The sequence below is a fragment of the Perca fluviatilis genome, chromosome 4 (assembly GCF_010015445.1).
Source record: "Perca fluviatilis chromosome 4, GENO_Pfluv_1.0, whole genome shotgun sequence".
Lineage (NCBI taxonomy): Eukaryota > Metazoa > Chordata > Actinopteri > Perciformes > Percidae > Perca > Perca fluviatilis.
In genome coordinates, this window is record NC_053115.1 from 42,062,669 (window position 1) to 42,081,345 (window position 18,677).

Genomic DNA, 18,677 nt, shown 5'->3' on the forward strand with positions numbered 1-18,677 from the left:
ACATGTACACAAAGGTGTGTGTCCTTCCAAAGGTCAGGTTTAGTGCCGATATGTAGACTGATAGTGTGCAGCAGGCTGATGCAACATCTATGTTTCATGTTTAACAGGTTAAATGTAAGTATCCCGTCTGCCTTCCCTAACCCACGTATGCCTCTGCAGTAAATACCATCTTTTGTGTGTTTGAGTTTCAATAACTGCTAACATGTAAATATTTTTTTATGTTGTATTTGAAGACATTTTATTTCCACAACTTTTTTAAAAGTGCATTCATAAACGATTCTTTGCAACAGCAAATAATTTCCAACTTCATGCAGGCCTAATTGTTACTTTTAAAATCATTCATCACAAAATCAGTAGGCCTATCCACAAGTCAACAAAACATGCTTAACATGTGTTATGATGTGGGGGGACTGGGGGTCCACCCCCCAGAAATTTGGACCATTAAAACACTTCATTTCATGCATTCTGGGGAATTTGTATGCACTTAATTCTACCTTTTTCTGAATCAATATGCTGGAAATATCTTTATGTAAAGTGAAACATATATTACAATCCAAATATAAAAACATAATGGAATATTGCAGTAAGGCTCTCAGGCCTTCTATATTGTGTTATTCTCCTTTAGATCTGCTTTTCTAATTATATCTGAGTCAGCACACATGTAGCTCAGGCATAATTTACTCTTACCTTCTCTTTTGCATCTTTTGTTGAGGAAGTAACCTCAATTATACATTATTCATTTTAATTTAATAATAAACCCCTGGACTGTAATACTTCAGATGTTTGAGCAAGATTTCTGTGTCCAACACTTTGTGCACATTCAAAATGTAACTCATCCCATCTGTGTTTTCTGAGATTTGGAGGAGTCCTGATATTTTGTGAAAAATAAAGTTATAATAGGCTATTACAAGAATAAAGTAACTATATTTCAGAAAATAATCTACCTGCACCATAGCCTGCTGTGCATTACGTGATTGCTCTGCTGAAACGGTAGATCTCAGACCTCCTGACAGACACAGAGCCCCGTTCGGAGGTCTCTGAATGAGACAAAGTTTAGGGAAGTGGCTGTACGCTGCTCTACATCAGAGGTGGAAAACTGAAACTACAGAAATACATGGAGCTCAAATGCAACATATCTGCCGCAGCATGTCGACAGCAGACCGCGTCCTTTATAAACCTGAAGTTGCACAGCTTTTTACAGCGAGAGTGGACACTAAACAACGTCCGGTTTTATATTTGTCAGTCAACTTTTCAAAATACGTTCGGGGCTGAAGCTCCGGCAAAATCAGCGGACGCCGCATCTGTCAGTGGGAACAGTGAGGCCGCGCTTTGATGCGCAGAGGAGTTCGATGCGGGGCTGCACTGCAGAGAGAAATAAACGCCAGTTGTCCTCCACCTGCAGCCTTGATCTGTATTTGTTTTTGTGCAGCCTCGGACCACGACCAGGTGAAACCTAACTTTAACTCATGATCATATTTCCTACGTTTGTTGTTGTGTCCTGTCTCCTCCCTTAATGCTGACTTCTGTTGACTCGGGACAAGGAAACGATACATTTTAAAGCTAATACACGTATGCACAATTACCGATATCAATAGAGCTGCATACAGTTATTTTTTCTTGGTGTGTCGCGCCTCCCCTGTGGCTCTTTGGCGCCCCCCAGGGGATGCGTGCCTCACCTATTGAAAACCCCTGCTTTAAATAAATAAAGACATTTGCACCATAACTTGATGCAGAAAGGCACAAATTGTTGCAGAAACATTCACCAGAATGCAGGAAATGAAGTGTTGACATTCAAAATATCAATTTTGCTTAAAAGTGGAGAAACATACATACCCCCCCAAAGTTGAACCCAAAGTTACCCCCTTGATGTACAATCAGCAATTATGTTATTAAAGTTCATAAAAGACCAACAATAACTAAAGTCTGGACCCAAACTGAGACGTCCACCTTAAATAGAAGGACTCCTCCTCTGATTAAATGACTAACAGCAGAATTCTACTCATGAACACTTAATGAAACACGTTTACAGACAGGGTCATCTTTTTTTTATTACATCAGATAGAAACTTGTTCATGTATACATTTAAAGTAATAAAACATTAATTTAATGTAAATATAATCTGGACTAGAATTAAAAATAAAGTTTGTTGGATCTGAACAATGGTTGGCTGCTCAAACATGCAGTTATTGATACATTGCTTCATTGTTCTGTTTTTGGGATCAAATCCGCTTCTACAAAGTGTTTTCTGTCTTCATGGCTCCACACACAAACACACACAAAGTCAAACTAATAAAACTTGAACAACAATTTAAAATGAAACAGTACCGATAAAAAAGAAAAGGGCTAAACGAACCAAAACGATAGAAACTTAAAATCATTTTACATATGAAAAAGAACTAAACTTGCTTTTGACTGCAGCACATGAAGCAGTTTAACATATTTGATGCAGATAATGTTCATGCAGATTGTCAAACTAATCATCAAACAATAAGTGAAAAAAAACTAAGAATATTTTTGTATTAATAAGACATGACAGGTTCAGATTAAGAGGCCCTTCAAGAAATAAACATCATGAATATAATCATCCTCTTTATCTCTAACTGCTCTGCTCCACTGTCACACACACGTTCACTGGTAATATCTTCAGTTTAGTCCAAGTGCTAATGTATGGAAACATCCTCTCAGTGAAAGTGTGTGTGATGGTGTGTATGTGTGTGTTAGTTTCAGCATCAGAGAACGACAGCTTTCCTCTGTTCCAGTCCAGAGTCACGTTGATCGTCTGGAGCTTCTTCTGCACAATGAGATCGGTGTCTGGAGCGGATGGTGACTGTGCTGAGTATTTACCTTGAAACAACCTTATTCTCCATAATCCAGACTCCATTTCTCCCTTCCTCTGGACAGACTGTGCTAACACACCCATTGACCAGCCTGTACTGTCTCCAACCTCGACATCCCAGCTGTGAGTCCCTGAGTTAAAGCCCTCAGAGCCCAGGACAGAGGGGTGAGAATCAATCCTCTCTGGATTATTAGGAAGATGCTGTCTCTTTACTCGTCTCACACTGGTCAGATCTTCAGACAGGATGAGGTTGGGTTTAGCAGTGTTTAGGTCCAGAATCACAGGAGTGTAGGAGACCATGTCCTTCATCTTGTTCCAGATGTTGAAGCTCAGGTTGCCCAGGTGTTTGGCCTCGTCTATCAGAGCTCCTGAGAGCAGCTGTGGATCATCCAGCAGGGGGTGCTGGACTCTTCTACACGCGCCTTGTAGTTGATCAGGAATGAGACGTCTTCCGCTCTCAAGCTGCTCCTCTGTGGCTCTGCTGTTTCCAAAAGAGCTGCCATCTCTCTGCTCAGAGCCTCCATCTTCTCCTTCATCCTCTGACTCTTCTGCTCCTCTTCCTCCCTCAGTGCGCCATCCTGGCCTCCTCTTCCTCTTCTAGAAACTGGTGAAGCTTCTTAAACTGATCCTTATCTACTGCCGTCTCACGTTCGCGGCCTGGAGCTTTATGTGTTTTGCTGTCTGATCAAACTTCACTTTAACTTGTTCAAAAACCTTTACCTTCTCCTTTAAGGGCTCCAGAGTTTCCTGAAGTTTCTTCCTGTGTTGTCGTGCAGCTTCATCGATAGGTCTGATTCTGTGGGTGGAGTGTGTTTCTGAATGCAGACAGACGACACACACTGGCTGCTGATGGTCCAGACAGAAGAGTTTGAGTTTCTCAGAGTGCAGACTGCAGAGAGCATCTGAAGCTCTCTGATCTCTCTCCAGTAAGAAGGCCTCACACAGGTTCTTCAACACCAGGTTACAAGATGGATTTTTCTTTGAAGATCTTCTCTTACAAAGTGGACACTCCAGTTTTGGTTTCTCTGTCCACCAGCGCTGCAGACAGTCTTTACAGAAGCTGTGGCTACATGACAGAAGAACAGGATTTCTAAAGACATCACGACAGATCGGACAGCAGAGATCCTCCTCTGATCTGGAAGACATTTTATCTCTGAGTGAAGCTGAAAACACAACAGACAGAAAGTACCGTCAGTCATGGCTCCCCTCCCTCCTCTACTAACATCACTGAAATGTACTTTCACATTGAGTCGTGTTTATAGTCCAACTCACCGTCAGTGTGTGGAGTGTCAGGAGGTTGAAGCAGCAGTGTTGTAGTTTTCCACTTTTCTCTCCTGTAGCTGAACTCACTCAGAGGTAGTTGTTAGTATGGTCTGAAACTGAATCTGATCCTCTGTTTTACCGTCTGTGTGTCTCTCTGTAGTGAGGAAGGACAAACTGTTTCCTGGCTTGCCTTGGGTGAGTCAGATGAGGGGGGGGGGGCGGGGGGGAAGCTCTGTCACGCCTCCTCTGCTAAGTGTTGTTACTCCACATGTACACAAAAGTGCGTTTCCTTCCAGAGGCCCGATTTATTGCTGATATGTTGACTGATAGCGTGCAGCAAGCTGATGCAACAGCTAGGTTTTATGTTTAACAGGTTAAACTTAGTTAAACATAGTTGATTAGTTCAAATATAATTAAGTACCATGTTCCACAGGTTGAACGTTGGTTGAATGTAGAGGATGAGTCCTCAGGAACATTCTGGGAATGTACTGTAAAGGTGTGAGCTAAATGCAAACCAAGACAAAAAAGGAGGAGGTACAAGAAAGCCAGGAAGAGAAACATCACATCACTGACAGTCTTTATATAAAAAAAAAGGCTTTTTAAAAGATTTTTTCACAGCAGAAATCAGGCAGGAAACAGAAAACAAGTCCTGCGTTGTTCTGCTGACAGGCCTTTCTGCTATTTGTTTTGTTGAAAAAAACATCTGAAAGTGGAACAAAGGCTCCCCAGTTAAGACACAATAGAAAAGACCAAAGACGCAGCATCAAACGCAGTGGGAAAAGTGAGAAAAAGTAAGTCTGTGATGCTGTTGACTCGTGAGCAGCGTTAATACGAATCTCACATCAAAAGGAGAGTTTGTGGGAAGTGGAAGCGACTGTCAGCTTTTGGATCTGAAGCTCCCGTCACTTTTTAGAGTCCAGCCTGAGCGCTGAGCTTCTCCGACGGGGATTACTTCAGAGTGCGGCAAACTGTTTAGTGCCACGTCAAGTTCACACTTACACAAAATGAGATTTTAAAGTATATAATCTGTGAATGCATAAGTAATGTGCTGCTGCTTGAAGGTTTTAAAACATGCCAGTGAACAAGCACAGGGTTTTTCCCAAACATTTGGAGACTTAGGGTAGTCGTTTTTGGGCACCACCTACGCAAACCAACGTAAAATAAATTTGAGCATTGAACTAACTAAATTACTTTTTGTCAGGCTACATGTACATTGCTACGTTTTGGTTTCTAAGCGGAGTTTTGAGTCAAAAGCGATCTCGATACACCAAGTGTTTTTAGCTCCAGTTGAACAACTAATTTCTGTTTAAACTAACACGCCCAAACCAAAATATCTCGTCAACATCCTGGTATACTGGGCATAAACAGGTGGCAGCGTGGAGACTCCGCCCACTGCTGGTAGTTGCCATTGTAACGTTAGTTGTTGCAGTGGTAGGGAATTAAAGGACCCAATCGCAGAGACGAGGTAGGCAGGTAGGAGATGGTTGGGGCTCAGGGATTCAATAATACAACACAAAAACCAAACCAAGGGAGACCTGAGGCTAGGGATGGCAGAAGTGAAACTGACGTTCCGAAGCTTTGTCGAGATCCGCAGATGTTTCGAAACACTGATCCAAAGCGTGATTCAAAACACCCATGTCATGTGACCAAGGCTAATGAGCATTGAGTGTTTCACAAGTGTTTCAACAGGTGCATGAATAGTGTTTGATTAAGGTGGGAACACACAATGCACATCAGTATTAAGGAGTCAACGATCTTGACCTCGATTGGGTTTTGTAGAGGGTTTGATTTTGAGATATAGTGAATTTGTTTAGAAATTTGGGCTTACATTTAAATTTTAATTGACTGATAGGTGAGAAGACAGAGTATAATAGTACAATTAACATATTGATAGGTAGATACATATATAGTACACATAGATAGTATATATATATATATATATATATATATATATATATATATATATTAGGAGAGAGAGAGAGAGAGAGAGAAAAGAAAAAGAGAGAGAGAGAAATGCTCCACAGAAGAGATGCCGTACATCTGTGGTGTGGGGAGCATTTCCATTTGGAAACCCCAAATAAAGTGAGATGTATGTATTGTGATGGCAGCTAGCCTTTTGCAAAATACATCATCCATGATGTCCATTTGAGGAGCACTCATCCTGCCATCATCAACATCACACCAGTAGAAACACAGGACAGTTTATGGGAACTTTGATGATGCATCCGTGGGACCCAGGCATACACAATGCTACAGCCGATGCCACACTGGAAGTGAAAAAATACCCCTCAACGATGCGTTTTCCCATAACTCATGATCCCCTAACTTACTGGAAAGAGAGAGCAGTAATCTTTCCTCATTTGTATGTCCTTGCTAAAAATATCTTTGCATGCCAGCAACAAGTGTCCCTTGTGAGAGGATTTTTTCAAAGGCTGAGAAATTATCTGTAAAACACCGAAGTAGGCTAAGTCCTTCCACGCAGAGAAATAAATATTTTTGAATAAAAATCTATAAAAAGTGAGACATTGTGGCTTGATTTATTAATATTCTTTTGTCATGACCAAAATAACATTATGCACAGTGAGGAGCCTACAGGTTACAAGCTTCACATATTAGAAAAATACAATTATAAAAAAATGGCTCATTGTCAAGGTTGTTTCAGATCAACACCTGCAAGTGACCACTAGGTGTCATCGCTGAGACCGTGTCGGATTGTTTCGAAGCCTCGACACAATATGGAACATTTGCTTCAACTGTTTCATTGTTTCACGAAGCCTCGATCTGCCCACCACTACCTGAGGCTTCAACAGGCAAAAAATACATAGTCCAGAGAAATCCAAAGAAATCCAAAAAACCAAGGAAGTACAAAAAACAGGAAACACTGGAACTAACAGGAGCTGACGCAGACACATAAACTGAACAGACTGGCAGGGCAAACTCAAAACGATCTAACAAGAGACAAAGGGAACACAGAGGCTAAATACACGAGGTGATGAGTAAATCAGGAACAGGTGAGACAACAGGTGAAACACATCAGGGCGGGGCAGGACAATCAACAAAGGCGGGAAAACATAGGAAGTAAACTGACAAGACAGAAAACCAGACTATCAAAATAAAACAGGAAACAGGAAAAACAGACAGAAAACATGAAATCAACTACACAGGAATTAACACAATTCAGAATAACCACCAGAGCAGGAGGAATGAGAGGGGGGAAACACCAGAGCAGGGGGAATGAGAGGGGGAAACGTAGCAGAAGATATTAATTTTTTAAAACCAAAACGTAGCGATGTAAATGTAACCTCAGATCTAGTGATCAGAGCCACAGGGAATCTGCAGACACAGAATTATCCCCAACAATTTCCGAAAACTCAGAATGTTAACTCCACTTCAAGCAGAAAAACAGTCTGCTAAGACTGCAGAATTTCATTCTGGAACATTGCTGAAAATTGTAAAAAAAATAAAATAAATAATAATAATAAAAAAATAAAAATCCACATATTCTGTTTTGGGTCTGTTAATGATCAGTTTTTGGGGTGATTGATGATCTTCAATCAAATCAATGGTAGGGAAAAAACTGCAACTACTCCAACCATTCATACTTGTTATTACAACTGATCAAAACAGCAAGAAAGAGAATAGAAGGCTGTTATTCCGAATGTCATGTATTCCTGTGAGGTTTATTAAAAGCATCAGGCTCTCTGTCATAATCTTAAGAGCTGCTGTCAGACGCTCAATGACTTCTTACGCTCCTTACGCAGAGCTCAAAGTAATACATTGACTCGGTAATTGGTTTGACTCTGTTTGAACCTAATTTCAGAACCTAATTATCTTTTTCTCTTTACTCCGGCAGGTCTGTTTGAAGATTACAGCCAGCAGTCGACGCACAGACTCCGTGAAACTACACAGACGCTGATGTTTTGTTTCTCTTGCAAATGTACAGTCAATTCTTTCTCTCCGTTTTCTCTGCTTTCAGGAGATGTTGAAATACTTCAGCCTGTCCCTCTCTGGCTAATGTATTTTAAAGATGGAGGCGCAACATGGCGGCCGTCATTCGAGCGACTCACTCTTCTTGTGTCTTGAGTCTTGTGTTTTCTCCTTAACTTCTCCAGGACATGAACACCTGTTTCCTGGGTGAAAGTCTTGTGTTTTCTCCTTAACTTCTCCAGGACATGAACACCTGTTTCCTGGGTGAAAGTCTTGTGTTTTCTCCTTAACTTCTTCAGGACATGAACACCTGTTTCCTGGGTGAAAGTCTTGTGTTTTCTCCTTAACTTCTCCAGGACATGAACACCTGTTTCCTGGGTGAAACTCTTGTGTTTTTCTCCTTAACTTCTTCAGGACATGAACACCTGTTTCCTGGGTGAAAGTCTTGTGTTTTCTCCTTAACTTCTTCAGGACATGAACACCTGTTTCCTGGGTGAAAGTCTTGTGTTTTCTCCTTAACTTCTCCAGGACATGAACACCTGTTTCCTGGGTAGAAAGTCTTGTGTTTTCTCCTTAACTTCTCCAGGACATGAACACCTGTTTCCTGGGTGAAACTCTTGTGTTTTCTCCTTAACTTCTTCAGGACATGAACACCTGTTTCCTGGGTGAAAGTCTTGTGTTTTCTCCTTAACTTCTTCAGGACATGAACACCTGTTTCCTGGGTGAAAGTCTTGTGTTTTCTCCTTAACTTCTCCAGGACATGAACACCTGTTTCCTGGGTGAAAGTCTTGTGTTTTCTCCTTAACTTCTTCAGGACATGAACTCATGTGACATGAGAACAGCCTGAAATGTTTCTTTTTTCTTTTATGAAATTCTTCCCTTTCTCCCACCTTCAGTTCACACCCAAACACACACTTCTGTCCCTACACATCCCTTTCTTTCTCTTCCTCCTCTAGCCTTTATCTCTCCGCTCCCTACGCCTCTCTTTCTTCCACGTCGCAGGCAAAGATAAAGATGATTTTACAGCACAAGACGTAAACTCCATGTTCCCCGGCTTGAGGAAATTCCCACTGGGCGGTCTCTCTCTCTCTCTCTCTCCCTCTCCCTCCCTCTCTATCTCTCTCGTTGTCAGTCTATAGTCTGCTTCGACGCCCTGCACCGACGATAACGGCTCCTTCTATCATGTCTGCCCCCCACCAGTCGCCTGCCCGCCTGCGATAAAGATGACGTTTGATATCGCTGTGATGAAGCCGGTCTCTCAAGTAATCCCAGTTTGATGCCTCCACAGAGTCTTTGTTTGCTTTGTTTGGCTCCAGCAGTTCCCCCCGCCTAAATGTTCATTTCATTTCTTTTGGACGTTGCATGCCAGAGATAATTTTGTACAAGCGGTGTCTGAAATTAACTTTTTGGCTCAATTGCCAAGTTCTGGTAAAGCACAAAACAAATTACCTGCCAAGAATGTGTTTCCCTCTCCAGCCAAATGACATTCCCATCCACTTCAGCTGTACTTTGTGTTTGGTGCCAATAAAGCGGGGTTTATGCTTCTGCGGAGGCACTACAACTGTAGTGAAAGCACAACCCTATCACCGGAAAAGAAAAATAGTACTGGAACATCCTGCATAAATGCATCGCATCCAATGCCAATGCCTGTATTGGGTTATATATCTTTTTTGTGCATGTAACAGGTTTACAAATTGAAAAAGCCCAAAGTCCCCCCCAAAGGGACTTACCATCTCCAACAGAAAACACTGTTCACAAACTGCTCCAAACAGCTCTATTGTAGTCCAGCCTTTACTTCAGAGACAGACGTGGGTCACTTTGTAACACACGTTATAATGGTCGCCTAGCTGCTAGCATGGCACGCCCTCATACTCTGCTTCTGACTGGCTAGTAGTCCTTACCTAGGTACTGTCAGGGCACGCCCTCATACTCTGCTTCTGACTGGCTAGTAGTCCTTACCTAGGTACTGTCAGGGCACGCCCTCATACTCTGCTTCTGACTGGCTAGTAGTCCTTACCTAGGTACTGTCAGGGCACGCCCTCATACTCTGCTTCTGACTGGCTAGTAGTCCTTACCTAGCTACTGAGCATGTGCGACTCCCAACAAAGATGGAACAGAAGTGAGATGCCTCACTTTGTAGCTAAAACAGAGAGCTCAACACACAGGGTGAAAAGAGGAGCTGCAGCAATGTGCAGTACAACAAAAATATGGTGTTTTTTGAAAATTAAACCATGTAAACCTATTCTGGTACAACCTCTAAATACAAGTATGAACCTGAAAATGAGCATAATATGAGCACTTTAATGTCTTTTGACATGTATGGTTTCTATGCCACTAATCAGATCAAGGACGTTTACAGTAAGCATATTGAATTGAATGCTAAAGCTTATATATTTAATAACTGAAATACTCATGTAGAAATATAATTGTTTGATATGACCGGTGTGGGAAACCAGTAAATGGGAGTACCCATACCCTCCAGGATAAAATAAAGTGAAATCATTTGAAGTACATCATTTGTTGACTGGCATGTACGTTAGTAGTTAGTCAACTGTGAACACTAACACAACTTCCCCCCCTCCCCCCCCACCTCCCCACCCAAACTGTATAAGAAGAGAGTCATATGAAACTTAGATTCAGTTGCCAATCGACTATCACCTGTGGTCAGTTGATGTATGAACCTGAAAGTGAGCATAATATGAGCACTTTAAGCTATTTTTAAAATTAGACCACTGAAATATTTGGGTGAGGGTGAGGGGGAGACAACCGCCCAGACCACACGTACTTTTCGCTTCACGACGTAAAAGACACACGACTTCCTGCGTTGGCACTGAACTGTAGCGATGGACGGAAACCGAGCTGCAGATTCGTCCGATATCGAATGGAGACACGTGGTCGTGTCTGTGATGGGTTTATCAGCTCGCCCCTCCCGGTGTTAACAGGTTCATCACAGACGGCGTCCCTCAGCAGCGACAACAACAGCCGGCTGGAAGCCGAGGTGAAGATGAAGGCTGTTCGTCCTCGCGACGTCCTTCTGAAGCTGATAGCGTGAATTAGTTTTTGGAGCGTCTGAGAACTTTGCTGTCTCACTATCTACCTTCTAATCTTTCAATTACTATGTGTCTGTGTGTGTGTGTGTGTGTGTGTGTGTGTGTGTAGAGATTTTAAAGATAAAGATGCGTGTGTGAGGGTGTGTGTACGACAGCACCTGGGTGACCGCAAAAACACACACACACACACACACACACACACACACACACACACACACAGACACACACACACACGCAGACACACGCAGACACAGGCACATACAAGCAGACACACACACACACACACACAACAACACACACACTCACACAGAGACACACACACGCACGCAGACACACGCAGACACAGGCACATACAAGCTGACACACACACACACACACACACACACACTCACACACACACACACACACACACACACACACACAGAGACACACACACACACACGCAGACACAGGCACATACAAGCTGACACACTCACAAACACACACACACACACATTCACACACTCACACAGAGACACACACACACGCAGACACACACAGACACAGGCACATACAAGCTGACACATGAACATGCACACACACACACACACACACACACACACACACACAACAACACACACAGACAGACACAGAAACACACACACAAAAACAACAACACACAGACACATGCAGACACACACAGACACACACTCACACCCACACAGAGACACACACAGACACACGCAGACACACACGCGCACACACACACACACACACACACACACACACACACACACAACACACACACACACACAATATTATTAATGTACAGTGTATTGACAAAATCAGCACTTTATTAAAAAGGGGAAACCGAATGATTTCGTCCATGACTAACACAATGACATTTCATTGTGGATTATTTTTTTCAATTAATGGATAAGTTGTTTGGTTGATAAAATGTCAGAAAATGTGGATCAGTGTTTCCAAAAAACGCCCAAGATGACGTCCTCAAATGTCTCGTTTTGTCCCCAACTCAAAGATATTCAGTTTCCTGTCCCAGAGGAGAGAAGACTCTAGAACAATGTTCACATTTAACAAGCTGCCATCAGAGAAGTTTGACCTTTTTTTTCATAACAAATGTAATAGTTGACCACTAATCGGTTAATCTTCACAGCTCTACAACTATTGTGTTCATGGGTTTCTTACACTTTCTGCAAAAAAATAAACCCATCTAAAAAGCAAAAATCCTATTAGAGAGGGACAAAATCTTATCTAATCGGTGTTGGTTTAGGGGGTCCTCGACGTGAAAACGTTTGGAAACCACTGCTCTAAACTCTGTTACATTAAAATGAAACTGCCTGGATGCATCCGGAGGGAATGTTCCCCGGGACGGTTCGTACCGACACAAGACGCGCACACACACACACACACACACACACACACACACACACACACACACACACACACACACACACACACACACACACACACACACACACACACACACACACACACACACACACACACACACACACACACATTTAGAGCTTCCCTGTCAAAGCTAATTCTCTTTTCTGCTAATCTCTCAGACCAGATTCCTCTCCTCCCCTCCGTCGCCTCCCTCTCTCTGCGTCTCCCTCGCTCTCTCCATCAACACGTTGGTTACTGAAGCGGAGGCAATCTGGCATGAGTCATTTGTCAAACGGAGATAGAAGAAGAAGGGGGGGAAAAAAAACTACAAAGTGAAGTGTTTTTTCCACGTCTATTTTCCATCTAATGACTGAACGGTGTGGTGCTCAAAGATAGGGGAGAAGGACATCTCCACATTCAGAGCATTTCATTTACTAATGCTATATATTGGAACATATTTAAATGACAAACAATTTAATCAGTTGGTATTTCACTGCTGTCATTCACTATGCTGCAATATTTCAACATTAGCTCGAGTCAAAATGCAAGAAATTTCCATGCAAATAGCAACTCTCTCAAGGTCATAGTCAAAATAATAAATGACGCTGTGGTGTTTAAAAGAAACGCTCCCTGATCATGTTATAGACTGTCCCATTGGCGATTTTAGACCCTTTTTAGGGGGGCTCAAGGCACATTTGTACCTTGGCGCATTGCTATTGCACGAGCCTAGGCGCATTTTACTAATGTGCTGTTATTGACTTTAGACCAGGTTTTTGTTGGTCAATGGCGCGATCACTTCACGCTGCCTCAGATAGCAATACGCCCAGAATGCAAGTGAACACACCTCCCTGTAAGACCAGCACGCCCATGGGTGCTCAGATGGGCGCGGGTGCATTCTAGAATCGGGACCTTGAAATTGTCGCATTCTGTCTCCATCTTCTAGAAAAGCCTGAATGACAAATTGCTTCCAATATATTGTGGAATATTCTTCAAGTGTTATATTTGTACTGGGATCGTCTGTATACTGTGGCATTTGTCTGCGTTGCGTCTATTGTAAATTGAGTTTTAAGTGTCTGTATATTCTCTGTTGTATGTTTATTGTTAACGGGCTCCCTCCGAAAAGCTTAAAGTAGCTTATTTGGGGTTCCCCATTTCACGCGGCCTACATATAATCATAGTACCTTCTGAAACTGTGTGTTAATGATACAATGATAAATGCAGGATAAACCGATATAAACACTCATTTGTGCCTATGTCCATTAAACTTATTAACACCAACATGTAGGGTGGCTGGGTTGTGCAATAGGTTAGTGGTGCAGTACATGGACTGTTGGATTGTTCAATAAGTCATTGTGTACTGTATAGGTTATGTGGAAATGTGTCATTTGTGCAATATGTAGCTATTTGGGTTGTGCAATAGATCATATGTGCAATCTGTAGGCTATTGGGATTGTGCAATATGTTAGTTGTGCAATACGTAGGCTATTGGGATTGTGCAATATGTTAGTTGTGCAATACGTAGGCTATTGGGGTTGTGCATTTTGTCAGTGCATTTTGTGCAATACGTACGGGGTTGCTCAATTGGAAACTGCCACTGAAAGGAGTTCATGTGCTTACTATATAGGGACCTGTCTGATGTATATGAGAGTATTACTATATAGGGACCTGTCTGATGTATATGAGAGTATTACTATATAGGGACCTGTCTGATGTATATGAGAGTATTACTATATAGGTACCTGTCTGATGTATATGAGAGTATTACTATATAGGTACCTGTCTGATGTATATATATTACTATATAGGGACCTGTCTGATGTATATGAGAGTATTACTATATAGGTACCTGTCTGATGTATATGAGAGTATTACTATATAGGGACCTGTCTGATGTATATGAGAGTATTACTATATAGGTACCTGTCTGATGTATATGAGAGTATTACTATATAGGGACCTGTCTAATGTATATGAGAGTATTACTATATAGGGACCTGTCTGATGTATATGAGAGTATTACTATATAGGTACCTGTCTAATGTATATGAGAGTATTACTATATAGGTACCTGTCTGATGTATATGAGAGTATTACTATATAGGGACCTGTCTGATGTATATGAGAGTATTACTATATAGGTACCTGTCTAATGTATATGAGAGTATTACTATATAGGTACCTGTCTGATGTATATGAGAGTATTACTATATAGGTACCTGTCTGATGTATATGAGAGTATTACTATATAGGTACCTGTCTGATGTATATGAGAGTATTACTATATAGGTACCTGTCTGATGTATATGAGAGTATTACTATATAGGGACCTGTCTGATGTATATGAGAGTATTACTATATAGGTACCTGTCTGATGTATATGAGAGTATTACTATATAGGGACCTGTCTGATGTATATGAGAGTATTACTATATAGGTACCTGTCTGATGTATATGAGGTATTACTATATAGGTACCTGTCTGATGTATATGAGAGTATTACTATATAGGGACCTGTCTAATGTATATGAGAGTATTACTATATAGGGACCTGTCTGATGTATATGAGAGTATTACTATATAGGGACCTGTCTAATGTATATGAGAGTATTACTATATAGGGACCTGTCTGATGTATATGAGAGTATTACTATATAGGGACCTGTCTGATGTATATGAGAGTATTACTATATAAGGACCTGTCTGATGTATATGAGAGTATTACTATATAGGGACCTGTCTAATGTATATGAGAGTATGGTTTGTGTTGCATGAGAGTATGTGTTGAGAGATGCTTATTTTCTGTATTTTGTGTTGTCTTTGTAAAGCTGCGGAACGGACAGAGTCCAAAACAAATTTCCCAATAAAGTATATCTTATCTTATCTTATGATCACGTGTGAATAAAAAAAATAAAATAAAAATAAATCATTGGCGATACCCAGCCGTACAAAGGAATGAGTCTCACCGTCGTGGTTGGCGTTGCCCAGCGTCCAGGGCTCGTCAGAGTCAAAGTGTGTGTCTCCTCCGATGCCGGCGCCGGGGAAGTAGGCGTGGGCCAGGAAACCGCCCTCTCCGTCAAATGGAGAGCTGTCGCCGTGGAAACCGGAGGCGAAGAAGATCATGATGTCGGCCTCCTTGCCCTCGTTCTTGATCTCCGAGTACGGCACCTCCTGAACGGGAAACGAGAGGCGCAGAGTGGAGTGACGAAAGAGACAAAAAAGATATATATGGAAACACAGGATCATAGCAGGAGGCTGACATTCACAAAAATACATTCAATTGAAATCCGAAATCGGACAAGTGTTAGCTAAGCTTTGTAAGACCTTGAGGAACCTGTAATATTCATGCCGTGACGAAATTCAAACTCTAAATATACTTTAGTTATGCGAAAGTGAGCAAGCTGCGGTATTTCCCCATTGTAATGAATGGGACATATAGCAAGCAGCTGCTCGTCCTACAAAGACGCCTCGCGTTCATAAAAATGCCTTAAAGTCAAATTGGACACAACGGTTAGCTTTATAAGACATTGGGGAATGATGTTATATAAGTGGCGTGACGAAATTCAAACTGTAAATATATTATAGTTATGCCGGCAGCTGGCCGCGGAGCCCCGTAGTGCAGTATCCACAAAGGGTGACTTTGCGCTGGGTATGGAGCCCAGCAGGCTGCCGCTTTCTCGTCAGACTGTGTGGAGCTCCTAAAGTCCGACACGTCTTACCAAATTTGCAATTAGCCATCAATTTTTGTAAAACGGCCCATATTTGAGCTTTATATAGTTGATTTCTCGCTTAAAAAAGTCTCAGAAGTGAATTTGGTAATGAAACATTGCAGTGTCTGGAATATGAGATTCTGTCGCTTCTCTAATGTCTGTGTATTGGGGATTCGCTCAACCAATCAGCGCGCAGCTCATCTAAATATTCATGACCATACCATATTTGGAAGAAAAGCTCTTGTTACAAATAGGACCAAAACACAGGGATGCATAAGGGCCAATTGCAAACAACCTTCAAGCTAGCAAGCTACTGCTGACTGCTTAGCGCCGCCCACAACGATTGTGATTGGTTTAAAGAAATGCCAAAAAACCCAGAGCACGTTTTCCTCCTATCCCGGAATGCTGTGTGGACTAGCCGGGACCTTCCTCCGCAGCGCTGTGGAGGACGGTCTGGCCAATGCGAGACTAATTTGATCCTGAACAGTCATACGAACACCCGATGGCGATACGTCAGAGACGTTATAGCAGATGTTTAAAGCTGAACTGTGTGAGCCTTTTGTCTGACCTGGAAGGAGAGCGGAGTGACCGTCTGCCACACGTTGAAGGCTTGTCGGATCGCTCGCTGCGTGTCCTTCTCGCCCACTTTGGGGGTGAAGTTCGATATGCTGCGGGGGAGACAAAAAACAGAGCATTAAGGATTAGTTACAGGCCTGCATGACATGAGGAAAGTTATATATATACACACACACATATATATACATATATATATATACACATACATACACACCAATTTTTCCAGGTTTTTATTGAAATTCATGCAGTTCAATGTCTTATTGTACTCTGAAATGAAAGAATAGAACAAATGAACAATTTAAGTTAAAAAAGAAATCATGGAATCAATTTAGAAACCAAAAAGTATTCTAAATTTTTTACTCATCAAAGTAGCCCCCTTTGGCAGATATAACAGGGATAACAGAGACAGGGATAGAGAGAGGGGGGAGAGAGAGACGGAGAGAGAGAGAGAGACAGAGAGAGGCAGGGATAGAGAGAGGGGGGAGAGAGAGACGGAGAGAGAGAGAGAGACAGAGAGAGGCAGGGAGAGAGAGAGGGGAGAGAGACGGAGAGAGAGAGAGAGAGAGAGAGGCAGGGATAGAGAGAGGGGGAGGGAGAGACAGAGAGAGAGAGAGAGAGAGAGAGAGAGAGAGAGAGAGAGAGGTGGAGGGGGGAGAGAGAGAGGGGGGAGATAGAGAGAGACAGAGAGAGACACAGGGATAGAGAGAGAGAGAGACAGGGATAGAGAGAGGGGGAGGGGGAGAGAGACCGAGAGAGAGAGGAGGAAAGAGAGATGGGACAAGGAGAGAGAGAGATGGGAGGGAGAGTAAGAGGACAGATGGAGGGATTGGCAGAAGCAGAGAGGCGAAAGAAGATGGAGAAGAAAAGAAAGAAAAGCCGGGACAAGAGAGCGAGATGAAGAAAACAGCAGCGAGATGAGACACTAAAGCGAGTTCATTTCACACAATCTGTCTCTCAAACCAAAAAAATCTATTATGGAAATGAATATCAGATCATTACAGACATTACAGACAAACTGCCATAATTTAATATTCATACATGAGCGCACAACAGATGAGAATAAATAAGTCCATCTAGCAAAATGTTGATGGCACGTCCTGTAGTTTACGGGTAGTTGAACGCCGCGTCATGCTGGGAACAGATATACTCTGGTTGTGGAAGAAGTATTCTGATCCTTTACTTTAGTAAAAGTACTAATACCACACTGTAAAAATACTCAGTAAAACAGTAAAAGTCCTGCATTTAAACTGTAGTTTATAAAATAATGAGATTTTATAAACTACATGAGTTTTGTGTGCAGAAACCTTAATGTGTAAAGTAACTAGTACCTAAAGTAACTAGTAACTAAAGCTGTGTGTGTGTGTGTGTGTTTGTGTGTGTATGCCTGTGTCTGTGTGTATGTGTGTGTGTGTGTGTGTGTGTGTGTGTGTGTGTGTGTGTGTGTGCAGTAAATCTTAATGCGTAAAGTAACTAGTAACTAAAGCTGTAACAGATGACTGTAGTGGAGTAACTAAAGTAACTAGTAACTAAAGCTGTAACAGATGACTGTAGTGGAGTAACTAAAGTAACTAGTAACTAAAGCTGTAATAGATGAATGTAGTGGAGTAACTAAAGTAACTAGTAACTAAAGCTGTAACAGATGAATGTAGTGGAGTAACTAAAGTAACTAGTAACTAAAGTGTAACTGAACAATGATGTAGTGATAAGTAAATAACTAGGTAACTATAACCAAAGCTGGAACAGATGAATGTAGTGGAGTAACTAAAGTAACTAGTAACTAAAGCTGGAACAGATGAATGTAGTGGAGTAACTAAAGTAACTAGTAACTAAAGCTGGAACAGATGAATGTAGTGGAGTAACTAAAGTAACTAGTAACTAAAGCTGGAACAGATGAATGTAGTGGAGTAACTAAAGTAACTAGTAACTAAA

The 18,677-nt window shown here is 41.8% G+C and overlaps 1 protein-coding gene across 3 annotated transcripts in view; it reads right to left on the reverse strand.

Annotated features, from left to right (window-relative positions):
• The window catches only part of mmp24 (matrix metallopeptidase 24), a 100,305-nt gene that overhangs the window by 32,740 nt on the left and 48,888 nt on the right, over nt 1–18,677 (reverse strand). For all 3 annotated transcript variants that reach the window (XM_039796448.1, XM_039796450.1, XM_039796449.1), the window contains exons 4-5: nt 16,741–16,840; nt 15,429–15,633 (exon numbers count right to left, since the gene is read on the reverse strand). In XM_039796448.1, the coding sequence (XP_039652382.1) occupies nt 15,429–15,633; nt 16,741–16,840 (305 nt within the window). The remainder of the gene's footprint in view (nt 1–15,428; nt 15,634–16,740; nt 16,841–18,677) is intronic.